At 44.3% G+C, this 13475-nt stretch overlaps 2 protein-coding genes across 4 annotated transcripts in view; one reads left to right on the top strand and one right to left on the bottom strand.

Moving 5' to 3' along the window:
• DUSP15 (dual specificity phosphatase 15) overlaps positions 1 to 13475 on the top strand; it is a 746139-nt gene that overhangs the window by 288065 nt on the left and 444599 nt on the right. The window lies entirely within an intron of this gene.
• KIF3B (kinesin family member 3B) overlaps positions 1 to 13475 on the bottom strand; it is a 59512-nt gene that overhangs the window by 12399 nt on the left and 33638 nt on the right. For all 3 annotated transcript variants that reach the window (XM_050807053.1, XM_050807055.1, XM_050807054.1), the window contains exons 2-5: positions 11452 to 12919; positions 6704 to 6805; positions 6372 to 6494; positions 6148 to 6266 (exon numbers count right to left, since the gene is read on the bottom strand). In XM_050807053.1, coding sequence (XP_050663010.1) covers positions 6148 to 6266; positions 6372 to 6494; positions 6704 to 6805; positions 11452 to 12855 — 1748 coding nt within the window. In that variant the 5' untranslated portion in view covers positions 12856 to 12919. The remainder of the gene's footprint in view (positions 1 to 6147; positions 6267 to 6371; positions 6495 to 6703; positions 6806 to 11451; positions 12920 to 13475) is intronic.

Below are 13475 nucleotides of genomic sequence, written 5' to 3' on the forward strand. Positions count from 1 at the left end.
ATAAGTCTAAGAGACTTAATAACCAAATGTAACATGTAGTTCTAATATGTAGCTCCTAATATGAGCAAACCAAGAAAATCTGAATGTGGATTGGGTACTAGAAAATACTAAGAAACTTAATTTTTTTAGGTGTAAAAATATCATTGTGTAGACAAAAAGCAATTATATATACACATATAATTTTTTTTTTTTTTGAGACAGATTATTGCTCTGTCACCCAGGCTGCAGTGCAATCGCACAATCTCGGCTCACTGCATTCTCTGCCTCTAGGGTTCAAACGATTCTCTTGCCTCAACCTCCCGAGTAGCTGGGATTATAGGCACCCGCCACCACGCCTGGCTAATTTCTGTATTTTTGTAGAGACACGGTTTCACCATGTTGGCCAAGCTGGTCTCGAACTCTTGACTTCAGGTGATCCGTCCACCTTGGCCTCCCAAAGTGATGAGATTACAGATGTGAGCAACCATGCCCAGCGGATATTTTTATATACTAGTAATTAATATTCCAAAAACAAAATTAAGAAAACAATGTCATATACAATAGCACCCAAAAAACCCTTAGGTATAAATTTAACAAAAGTGTAAGATTTATACACTGAAAACTACAAAACATTCTTGAGAAAAATTAAAGAAATAATAAATAAATGGAAATATATCTCATGTTCATGGATCTGAATACTTAATACTGTTAAGATGACAATATTGCCCAAATTGATCTACAGATTCAATACGATCAATATCAAAATCCCAGTTGGCTTTGTTTGCAGAAATTGACAAGCTGACTTTAAAACGTAGAGGCATACCTCACGTATATTGTGGGTTTGGTTCCAGACTACTGCAATAAAGTAAGTATCACAATAAAGCAAGTAACACAAGTTTTTGGTTTCCCAGTGCATATAAAAGTTATGCTTACACTATACTATAGTCTATTAAATGTATAATACCATTTTGTCTAAAAAAAGTACAGACTTTAAAAATACTTTATTGCTAATAAATGCTTACACAGAGACATGAAGTGAGCATATGCTGTTGAAAAAATGGTGCCAACAGACTTGCTCTATGCAGGGTTTCCACAAACCTTCAATTTGTAGAAAATGTAATATCTGTGAATTATAACAAAGCAGAGTGCAGTAAAACAAAGTATGCCTGAATACGGAAATGCAAGGGACCCTAAACAGCCAAAACACTCTTGAAAAAGAACAAGGTTGGAGGACTCACACTTACTGATTTCAAAACTTAACTACAAAGCTACAGTAATTTAGACAGAATGGTACTAGCATGAGGATAGATATATAGACCAAAGCAACAGTATTGAAAGTCCAGAAATAAATGCTTAATTATGGTCAACTGACATTCTTTCTTTTTTTTGAGACAGAGTCTCGCTCTGTGGCCCAGGCTGGAGTGCAGTGGCGCGATCTGGGCTCACTGCAACCTCCGCCTCCTGGGTTGGAGCAATTCTTCTGCCTCAGCCTCCCAAGTAGCTGGGACTACAGGGGTGCGCCACCACGCCTGGCTAATTTTTATATTTCTAGTAGAGACAGGGTTTCACCATATTGGCCAGGGTGATCTTGAACTCTTGACCTCAGGTGATCTGCCCACCTCAGCCTCCCAAATACTGGGATTACAAGCATGAGCTACCACGCCCAGCCCTGACTTTCAATAAGTATGCCAAGACAATGAAATGGGGAGAGAAGAGCCCTTTCAACAAATGGTACTGGAACAACTAGATATCTGCATCCAAAACACTGCACTTGAAACCCTACCTCACACCATCCATACACAGAAATTAACTCAAATGGATCACAGACCTAAATGTGAGACCTAAAACTATAAGCCTCTTAGAGGATCTAAGAGAATGAAACATATGTCCACAAAAAAACTTTAATATGAATGTTCATAGCAACATTATTCATAACACCCAAAAGTAGAAATAATCCAAATGTCCATCCAATAATGAATGGGATAAATAAATGTGGTATATTTATACAATAGAATATTATTTGGCCATAAAAAATGAATAAAGTATTAATACATGCTACAACATGGAAGACTGTTGAAAACATTATACTAGCCTTGGCAACAAAGCAAGACCCATCCTCATGAAAAAATTTTTAAAAATTAGCCAGGTGTGCTACCATGCAACTGAAGTCCTAGCTACTCAGGAGGCTCAAGCAGGAAGATCACTTGAACCCAAGAGGTCAAGGCTGTGAGCTATGATGGCACCACTGCACTCCAGTCTGGTTGACAGAGGAAGGCCTTATCATTTAAAACAGAAAAAAAAAACAACAAAACACACACACACACACAAAGAAAGCAATCACAAAAGGCCACATTATTCCAACATTATTTCATTTATAAACTTATATGAAAGGTCCAGAAAAGGCAAATCTGGATATAATACCAAAAGTACAATAAACAAAAGAAAATACAATTAAATTGGGCTATATCACAATGGAAATCTTTTGTGCTATAAGTAATACCATCAAGAAAGTTTAAAAACAACTCAGAAAAACAGAAAGTACCTTCAAATCATGAATCTGGTGAAGGAGTAGTATTCATAATATATTAATATAAAGAACTTTTTTTTTTTTTTTTTTTTTGAGACGGAGTCTGGCTCTGTTGCCCAGGCTGGAGTGCAGTGGCCGGATCTCAGCTCACTGCAAGCCCCGCCTCCTGGGTTCACGCCATTCTCCTGCCTCAGCCTCCCGAGTAGCTGGGAGTACAGGCGCCCGCCACCTCGCCCGGCTAATTTTTTTTTGTATTTTAGTAGAGACGGGGTTTCACCGTGTTAGCCAGGATGGTCTCGATCTCCTGACCTCGTGATCCGCCCGTCTCGGCCTCCCGAAGTGCTGGGATTACAGGCTTGAGCCACCGTGCCCGGCCTTAATATAAAGAACTCTTAAAACTCAGCCGGGTACAGTGGCTCATGCCTATAATCCCAGCACTTTGGGAGGCTGAGGCGGGTAGATCACCTGAGGTCAGGAGTTCGAGACCAGCCTGGCCAACATGGTGAAACCCCGTCTCTACTAAAAATACAAAAATTAGCTGGGCATGGTGGCACACGCCTATAGTCCCAGCTATTCGGGAGGCTGAGGCAGGAGAATCATTTGAACCTGGGAAGCGGAGGCTGCAGTGAGCTAAGATCACGCCATTGCACTCCAGCCTGGGTGACAGACCCAGACTCTGTCTCAAAAAAAAAAAAAAAAAAAGTCTTAAAACTTAATTATTGGCTGGGAGTGGTGGCTCATGCCTGTAATCTAAGCACTTTGGGATGCCAAGGTGGGTGGATCACCTGAGGTCAGGAGTTCAAGACCAGTCTGGGCAACATGGTGACACCCCATCTCTACTAAAAGTACAAAAATCAGCTTGGCACGGTGGCGAGTGCCTGTAATCCCAGCTATTCGGGAGGCTGAGGCACGAGAATCACTTGAACCCAGAAGGCAGAAGTTGCAACGAGTCAAGTTTGCACCATTGCACTCCAGCCTGGACGACAGAGCGAGACTCTATCTCAAAAAAAAATAAAATAAAATAAAAAACAACCCCATTTTAAATGGGCAAAGGATTTGTATAGATATTTCTCCAAACACATACAAATGACCAACAAGCACGTGAAAGGATGCTCAACATCATTAGTCATCAGCGAATTGCACAAATCAAAACCATAATGAAGTACCACTTCACATCCATTAGGGTGTCTATGATAAAAAAGACAGGCAATAATAAGTATCGACAAGGATGTGGAGAAGCCGGGCATGGTGGCTCATACTCGTAATCCCAGCACTTTGGGAGGCTGAGTCAGGCAGACTGCTTGGGCCCAAGAGTTTGAGACCAGCCTGGGCAACATGGTGAAACCCCATCTCTACAAAAAACATAAAAATTAGCCAGGTGGGGTGGCATGCCCCTATAGTCCCAGCTATTCCAGAGATTGAGGTGGGAGGATCGCTTGAGTCCAGGAGGTGGAGGTTGCAGTGTGCTGAGATTGCACCACTGCACCCCAGCTTGGGCGACAGAACGAGACTGCCTCAAAGAAAAAAAAAAAAAAGGTGGAGAAATTGGTGGTAGAAATGTAAAATAGTGCAGTCACTGTGGAAAACAGTTTGGCATTCTCTCAAGAAGTTAAACACTGAGTTACCATACGACCCACCAATTCCACTCCTATGAATATATCCCAGAGAAATGAAAACACACATCCATACAAAACCTTATACAGGAATGCTTATAGAAGCATTATCCATAATAGTCAAAGACTGGAAATAATCTGAATGTATATAAACTGAAAAATAAATAAATATGTGGTCTATTCATACAGTACAATATTATTCAGTCATAATAAAGAACAATTGATGTTGGGACTATCAGATATCTGTTGATCCATGCTACAGCATGGATGATCCTTGAAAGTGTCATGCTAAGCAAAAGAAGCCAGGCACAAAAGGCCACACAGTGTGTGATTCCATTTATATGAGATGGCCAGAATAGGCAAAGCCAAAGAGACAGGAAGCAGATTAGTGATTACTTCGGGTTGGGAAAGGGGGTAATAAGGAGTGACTACTAATTGATAGAGTTTCTTTTAGAGGAGAGTGATAACAATGTTCTAAAATTAGATTGTAGTGGTGGTTTTACAGCCCTATGCATATATATGTTTTTTTAAAAATGCTCATTTGTACACTTTATCATTTTTTAATTTTTTTAGTTGTTTTTTTTTTTTTTTTTTTTTTTTAAAGGCAAGAATCTCGCTCTGTCTCCAGGCTTGAGTAAAGTGGTGTGATCTCAGCTCACTGCAACCTCTGCCTCCCAGGTTCCAGCGATTCTCCTGCCTCAATCTCCTGAGTAGCTAGGATTGCAGGTGCACACCACCACACCCGGCTGATTTTTGGATTTTTAGTACAGACAGGGTTTCACCATGTTGGCCAGGCTGGTCTTGAACTCCTGGCCTCAGGTGATCTACCTGCCTCGGCCTCCCAAATGCTGGGATTACAGGCAGGAGCCACCGTGCCCCACCTGATTTGTACACTTTAAATACGTGAATTGTATGGTATGTGAAGTATGTCTCAATTAAGCTTTTTTAAAAACAGTATTGTGGGCTGGGTGTGGTGGCTCACACCTATAATCCCAGTACTTTGGGAGGCTGAAACGGGAGGATTGCTTGAGCCTAGGAGTTTGAGATCAGCTTAGGCAACATAGAGAGACCCTATCTCTATGAATTTTTTTAAAAAATTAGTTGGGCATAGTGGCACACACCTGTAGTCCCAGCTATCCGGGAGGCTAAGGTGGGAGGATTGTTTAAGCCCACGAGTTACAGGCTGCCATGAACTGTGACTGTGCCACTGCACTCCAGCCTGGGTGACAGAGCAAGACCTTGTCTCAAAAAAAAAACAAAAAAACCACTGTGATCATATATATATATAAGTATGTAGGAGTAAGATAACATGAGGTAAGATTTGCTTTAAAATATTTTTGTGAAAGACAGATGGCAAAAGCTTGTTAATCCTTGAATCTGGGTGATGGGTACTTGGGTATTCATTATACCATTCAGAAAATTGTCACAATAAAAAGTCAAGTTAATAAAATATTCCCTCTTATCATTAGACAGATGTAAGACCAGAATCTTTAAAAGCTTCAAGAAGGTAGGGTTAGAAGGGAACCTGGAGATCACCTGGTGAAGTCATTCAGTTAACAGATGGGATCCAGGGATGGAAAGTTACTTTCTCAGGAATGAACAGAAAATGGGGTGGCAGGAGATGAGCTGGAGAAGGACCCTTTTCCTCAGGGCTGTTTTTTTTTTGGAGACGGAGTCTCACCCTGTCGCCCAGGCTGGAGTGCGGTTGCACTATAACAGCTCACTGCAATCTCCACTTCCCGGGTTCAAGCGATTGTCCTGTCTCAGCCTCCCAAGTAGCTGGGACTACAGGCATGCACCACCATGCCAGGCTAATTTTTTTATTTCTTAATAGAGACAGGGTTTCACCATGTTGGCCAGGCTGGTCTCGAACTCCTGACATCAGGTGATCTGCCTGCCTCCCCTTCCCAAAATGCTGGGATTACAGGCATGGGGCACCACGCCCAGCCAAGGCTGTTTCTAACTAAACAAACAAGACCAATGACTCAGCAAGTGGCTTGGGGGCACTGTGGAAGACCTGGCACTTACTTGAGTTTCAGCTCCCTGGTGAGCTCATTCTGAGTCTGCTCTAGCTCTTGGCGCTCCTTGATGTGTTCTTCTTGGAGGTCGTGGATCTCAGCCTTCACTGCCTGAAGCTTGGAGAAGAGCTGGAATGCGGGGAGAGGCAGGTGAGGAGGGTGTCTGTACAAAGGGTAGAGTTCTCCCTTTCCCCAAGTCTCAAGGCACCTCCATCTGGCTCATTCCTTTCATACCTTTTTGAGTTTTTTGGTCTTGATGTCCACCTCTTGCTGCAATGAGCTGTATGTCTCTTTAAGTTCCAAGGTCTCTTCATCTCGACTTTCCATCTGTTGCTGGATTTCTCTTTCTCGACGTTTCTGAGCAACATGACAAAATTCATCAGTTTGCCCTAGAGACTGTGTCTATGCTGAATTCCCCAAGCTAGGATCAGAGTCTCCAGCTAGGATGAGGCGGACACACCTTGCTCTTATTCTCTTTGAAGACAGTAGAACATGAGAGATGTTTGTTCTGCAGCATAAACACACCTTACCCCACCCATTCTCCCTGAAAAAGAATGAAAAGTTACCTGCTCTGCAATTTCCTGTCGTTTCTGCTCCAGGATTTTCTGCTGTTCATTCGTATGATCTACTATATTTTTTCCTCCAACAAGCAACTTACTCTCCATGGCCTGAGTGAGAAACAAAGTAGAATCCATCTCATGAACGGTTTCCCTCAGAACATAATTCCTCACAGGGGCGCCTGTGAAAGATAAAGAGCTCAGGACTGAGCCAAAAAGGACAAACTCTGGGAAAAAATACACTGTGCTCAGCTGGTGAGGGACTGGGGCAGCTTCACTAGAGGCTTCTTGGTAACACTGAAAATACAGTTTCTCCAGACACATGAATTTTAGCTTTAACAAAAAAAATTTTTTTTTGCTTGTTTCTACAAAGTATTAATCCCACTTAGAACATACTAAGCAGCTCCTTTATGTTAGGTCCTGGGGATACAATGTGAATGAGAATCACAAAGCTCAGAGTCCACTGAGGAAAACAGACAAGCAAGCCAGCTTTAACCATATGGCGCCAGACGCCATCATGAGGAAAGGACACAGTAATTAATGGGAGACACACACTGATGGGATAGAATTCAGACTTTGTGGGGATTTAAAAAAATTTTTTAAAGACAGGGTCTAGTTCTGTCACCCAAGCTGGAGTGCAATGGCACGATCACAGCTCACTGTAGCCTTGACCTCCTTAGTTCAAGTGATGCTCCCACCTCAGCCTCCCAAGCAGCTGAGACTACAGGTGTACACCACCACACTTGGCTGACTGATGATAGAGATGAGGTCTTGCTATGTTGTCTGGGCTGGTCTTGAACTCCTGGCCTCAAGCGATCCTCTGCCTTGGCCTCTCAAACTGCTGGGATTATAGGCGTGAGCACAGCACCCAGTCAGAGAATTCAGACTTTTAGAGGGAGTCAGAGAAAGCTTTCTGTCTACAGGACCAGCTACACAGAGAGTTGAAGTGAAACAATAGGAATTAGTTAAGAAAAAAAAGCTTTTGTTTTGTGAGGGAAGGTAGGAAGTGATGAAGTTGACCTAAATCCCTGTCAAGGAGACTAAACTTCTTGATCCTGAGAAGTTCAGGGAACCACTGACATATTCTTTGAGCATGAGGCTACACACTCAGATGTGTGTTTTAGAAACATTACTCCCCTGCAATGGAAAGAATGGCAAAGGGCTGGCAGGATGGAGGGAGACAGGACAGGCAGCCATTGCAGGGGTCTAGGCCTGGGCTAGGCCTCCTCCCTAGTTGGGGAGGGCAGAGTAGATGAGTCCAAGAGACCCTGATGAGGCAGGATCCAGAGGCTTTGGGACAGCTGGCAAGGATAACTCCCAGGGGTCTGGCTTCCCTGAGATAAGGAAGGCAAGAGCAGGCTATGAGTGGCTGTGAGCATCCCAGTGGGCAGAAGGTTATTAGGCCTGGATGGCAGGAGACAGTGCTAGGCTAGATACGCAGATTGGCAACCTTCAGCATTTTGATAGGGGCTGAAGCCATGAGAATGATTTGGAACTGAAAAGTACGGGACTCCAAAACTGCACAACTTTTCTTTAAGAAACTTACAAACCTCACTGGAGCTCTGCTGACATTCTTTCAGTGAGTCCTCTGAGCCTGTTTCCTCATCTCTCGAATGAAGGGGCTGGACTAGATTGCTAAGCTCCACATACATACCTAACAATACCTAACTGCTCTAACATTCTTTTTTTTTTGGAGATGGAGTCTTGCTCTGTCGCCCAGGCCAGAGTGCCCAGGCCAGAGTGCACTGGCATGATCTTGGCTCACAGAAACCTCCACCTCCCAGGTTCAAGCAATTCTTGTGCCTCAGCCTCCCAAGTAGCCAGAACTACAGGTGCATGCCACCACGCCCAGCTAATTTTTGTATTCGTAGTAGAGATGGGGTTTCACCATGTTGGCCAGGCTGGCCTTGAACTCCTGACCTCAAGTGATCCACCTGCCTTGGCCTCCCAAAGTGCTGGGATTACAGGCGTGAGCCACCGCACCCAGCCTCTAACATTTTTTTATGATTTCACAGCATCCAGGGATTGAGAAAGACGGAAGTAATGTCATTCTCCATAGTCAAAATGTCTAAGAGATGCAGTGACCTTGAGTTGATGCTGTATCTTGCACACTCAGACTCTGAGAGTTCAACTTTTTCTGAGGGGTTATTTAGAGATTCTAGGTGCTCCTGGCCTTGAATAACAGATCTGATCCTAAAAGACAGTATGCAAGTTAAATATGGGCATACCCAGGCCGGACATACGGGTGCAGTGGCTCACGTCTGTAATCCTGACACTTTGGAAGACTAAGGTGAGAGGACTGCTTGAGTCTAGGAGTTCAAGACCAGCCTGGGCAACATAGTGAGACCTCGTCTGTACAAAAAATACACAAAATTACCTGGGCATGGTGGTGCGCGCCTGTACTCCCAGATACTCGGAGGCTGAGGTGGGAAGATTGCTTCAGCCTGGGAGGTCAAGGCTGCAGTGTGCCAAGATCGCGCCACTGCACTCCAACCTGGGGGACAGAGTGAGACCCTATCTCAAAACAAAACAAAATGAAACAAAATATGGGCACAGCCAGTCACACTTACCGTGCAGCAGTGAGAAGGCATGAAGTGCTCTGACATAATGGCATCTCAGAACCCCTCCCTGGAACAAAGTTACCTCCTAAGTGTATTGTATACGACTCCATTTTCACATCAGGTCTTAAAAGTCCTAGAAGGGACTTTCAAGGTTTTAAGAACCCTGCCTCTGAAGTAAAATAGCACCCAGCTCTGTGAAAGGGCTACTATGAAGCCACTGATTTAATAAAAAAAAAAAAAAAAAAAGTACAGCTTCATACAGTGGGGGTAGGGGAGCGGCAAAGAGAACTTCTAATTTTAAAATTTGTAAACATGGAGACATTTTAGGATAGAAATCAAAGTTTGCATGAATTCAATAAAACAGAACTGAACATTTCCAAGGAAATCTGGCTTGCGGTTAGCCAGTGCCCATCCTGAGACTTCCAAGTCTACCTTTGCACTGTCCTCTGCCATTAAAGCCCAGTGGAAGCTCAGAGTCCAGACAACTGCAGGCATAGTGAATTGCCACCAGAGAGAAGGCTCAAAACAATGGGAGCTCAGCACTCCAGAATGCTAACTAGCCATTGGGTGGAAAATGAAGTGGATGTAGGGAAATATATTAGCACATAGGGGTTGGGAGAGGAGGCTGACTATAAGAAAGCAGCATGAGGACACTTTGGGGGTGATGGAAGTGTTCCATATTTTGTGTAATCAGGGTACTATATACTGAAACTGCACCAAGAGGCTATACTATATCCAAACACTAGTCTGATCATCACAAGTGCTGGTAAGGATGAGGGGCATCCAGAACTCATACCCTGCTGCTAGATGCTTCAATCTGCACAACCACTTTAGAAAACAACTTGTCCTTGTCTAGAGAAGTTGAAGCTGCAAATATCGTAAGACCTAATAGTGCCAAACAAGACAATCTTGCACGTCCATGTTCTCCTGAAGCCAAGCACAAAAGCATTCACAGCAGAAACTGGAAACAACCCACACGTCAGGAGAATGGAATACCATGGAATACTTGGAACAGTAATAATGAGTGAACCACAGCTTCAGGCATCAACATGGATAAATCTCATGAACATAATGTTGCAAAAATAAAAGCGAATGGCATGAGTGGGATTCCATTTATATAAAAGTAAAAAAGTATATGAAACGAAACCATGTTTTCTTTAGAGAGAGATACATACACATACAAGACAAAACTATAAGGAAAAGCAGGGAAACAATAAACATAAAATTCAGGATGATGGTTATCTGTGGGGGAGGGGAACACAAGGCGCTACTAAAGATATGGGTATCAGCTGGATGCGGTGGCTCATGCCTGTAATCCCAGCACTTTGGGAGGGCGAGGTGGGAGAATCATTTGAGCCCAGGAGTTTGAGACCAGCCTGAACAACAAAGGGAGACCGTGTCTCTACAAAAAAATTTTAAAAATTTAGCCAGGCAAAGTTGCTGGCCTGTAGTCCTAGCTACTCGGGAGGCTGAGGTGGGAGGATCCTTTGAGCTTAGGAGGTCGAGGCTGCAGTGATTGGGCCACTGCACTCCAGGATTGATAGAGCAAGACCCTGTCTCAAAAAAAAGAAAAGAAAAGAAAAAAAAAAGCTGGACACAGTGGCTCACGTCTGTAATCCCAGCACCCGGGGAAGCCGAGACAGGTGGATTACCTGAGGTCAGGAGTTTGAGACCAGCCAGGCCAACACAGTGAAACCCCATCTCTACTAAAAATATAAAACTTAGCCAGGCGTGGTGGCGGGCACCTGTAATCCCAGGTACTCGGGAGCCTGACGCAAGAGAATCACTTAAACCCAGATGGCAGAGGTTGCAGTGAGCCGAGATCACGCCACCACACTTCAGCCTGGGTGACGAGAGTGAAACTCCATCTCAAAAAAAAGAAAGAAAAACGGATGTTGTTCTATTTCTTACACTGGGTGGGGGGTACATGGTGTTACTTTTATTGCTGTTCTTTATACTACGTGCATATGTAATAATTATTCTCATTATGAATTCAATTTTCATTTTTGTAAATGTGAAAAAATCATATTCACGTCGATTAAACAAAGGTTTATTGAGTACTGGGTATCATGGGCTGTTGGAAATCCAAAACTGAGAGAGATATCATCCCTCATATGGTTACGTTTTTTGTTGTTGTTTGATGAAAGCAAAAGCACTGATGCGGCAAGGGCCTAAGGAGGGGTATAGGTATGGTACCTTGATCTTGGCGCCCAGCATCTCGGCAGCATCCTTCTCCCGCCGCAGGTCCTCCATCTTTTTCTCTTTCTCCTTCAGCAGCCTCATCTTCTCCTCTGCAACCAAGCTGTGATCCTCTACAATGGCCCGCTTCTCAATCTCCAGTTTTTCTTGCTGTTCCCGCCAGTAATCATCCTTATCATCCCCTTCCTCCTCACCCTCTTCTCCCTCCTCCTCCTCCTCTTCCCCACCCCCACCACTGCCACCACCTTCCCTCCGCTTCTCTCGCCTCTTCCTCCTGCCAATGGACCGTTTTTCCAGCTGGGCCTTGAGCCGAGCGATCTCTTCCTGGAATTCTCGAAGGAGGGCATCCTTGGGGTCCTCATTGACCCTTGGTTTGTTCTTAATGTTTTTGGCACGGTTGGCATATCGCAGAGTGGTCAGAGTCTCTTCGACGTTATAAGAAGCAGGCCCCACATTGGCCACCATCACAGTCTTAGCATTGCCACCAAGGGAATCTTGGAGGAGCCTGGTAAGCTTTGAGTCCCGATACGGAATGTGAGTGCTTTTGCCATCCACCAGAGCAGAGATGACATTACCCAAAGCGGAGAGGGAGAGGTTGATCTTGGTAGCTTCTTTTAATCTCTCCCCTTGGGCGCCAGTCTTGGCTTGCCGTTCGCTGCCAGCAAGATCTACAAGGTTCAATTTCCCTACACGGATGTGGTTTTCACCATCGAGGCCCACCTCGCTGCACTCGATAGTGATAACGAAAATTGCATGAGAACGCGAGCTGTGCTCGTTCATGTTGGTAGCACCGACAGAACGGTTCTGGTTCCCCACATTCATCACGTGCTCTATCTCCTTCACACTCTTGGTGACAAAGGAAGACAGGTCTTTCACATACACTCCTGTGTCAGGCCTCTCTTTGAGCTCAAGCCTTTTGGTCTGATCCTTTGAGAGCAGATCTCGGATCTCCTCTTGGTAGATCTCTAAGTAAGAAGCCCTGACCAGGTACTGTTGATTCTGGGATCGAGAGATGTGGGTGAAGATGTGGTCAAATGAGTTGGGAATGACTCCTCTTTTTTCAGGGTCACCACGGATTCCTTCCATTGTGTAGGTTTTTCCTGTCCCAGTTTGTCCATAGGCAAAAATGGTTCCATTGAAACCTTGCAGGACCGAGTCAACAAGTGGTCGGAACGTCTCATCGTACAGTTCAAACTGCTTGGCATTCCAGTCATAGACGGCATCAAAGGTGAAGGTCTTGGGCATTTCATGGGCTGTCCCTTTGGGGTTCTTCACAGATACCTGCCCCAGTTTAACATCCACATCCACCACTTTGTCATACGAAGCAGCCTTTTCCTTGCCATTCATGGGGCGACAGCGAACCACCACCCTGACTGACTCTGAGCTTTTCAACTTTGACATGATGAACTCTGATCCAGTCAATCTTGAGGGGTGTCAATTCAAAATGTCTCAGGATGCTAAGGTCCTAGAAAAAAAGCAAAAGTAAGTAAACACAGTACTGTTGTCACTGGGGGCTGCCTGACAGAAGCTGACACACCTAAATAGTCTTCATCTCGCTAACCTGACAGCCATATTTGATAACTTTACTACACTGTGTATTTCCTCACAGGATCTTAACCAGCTTCAGTGGTAAAAATGAAAAACTGCAGTCCACCAGTATTGTCGGTGAGCCCATCCTCCTCTCAATCAATATTTGATCTTATGCTATAGGCTGAGGCAGCTGGAAATCTTTTAAGTCTGGGTCTCACTCTGGGAGGCTGAGGCAGGCAAATTCCTTGAGACCAGGAGTTTCAGGCCAGCCTGGGTAACACAGCAAGACCCTGTCTCCAAAAAATTTTTAAATTAGGCTGTACACAGTGGTTCACATCTGTAATCCCAGCATTTTGGGAGGCTGAAGCCAGAGGATCACTTGAGTACAGGTGTTTGAGACCAGCCTGGGCAACATAGTGAGCCCCCATCTCTCCAAAACAAAACGAAACAAAACAAAAAAACAATTAGCTAGGCATGGTGGCCCATGTCTC

This window comes from Macaca thibetana, chromosome 10 (assembly GCF_024542745.1).
Source record: "Macaca thibetana thibetana isolate TM-01 chromosome 10, ASM2454274v1, whole genome shotgun sequence".
Taxonomy (NCBI): domain Eukaryota; kingdom Metazoa; phylum Chordata; class Mammalia; order Primates; family Cercopithecidae; genus Macaca; species Macaca thibetana.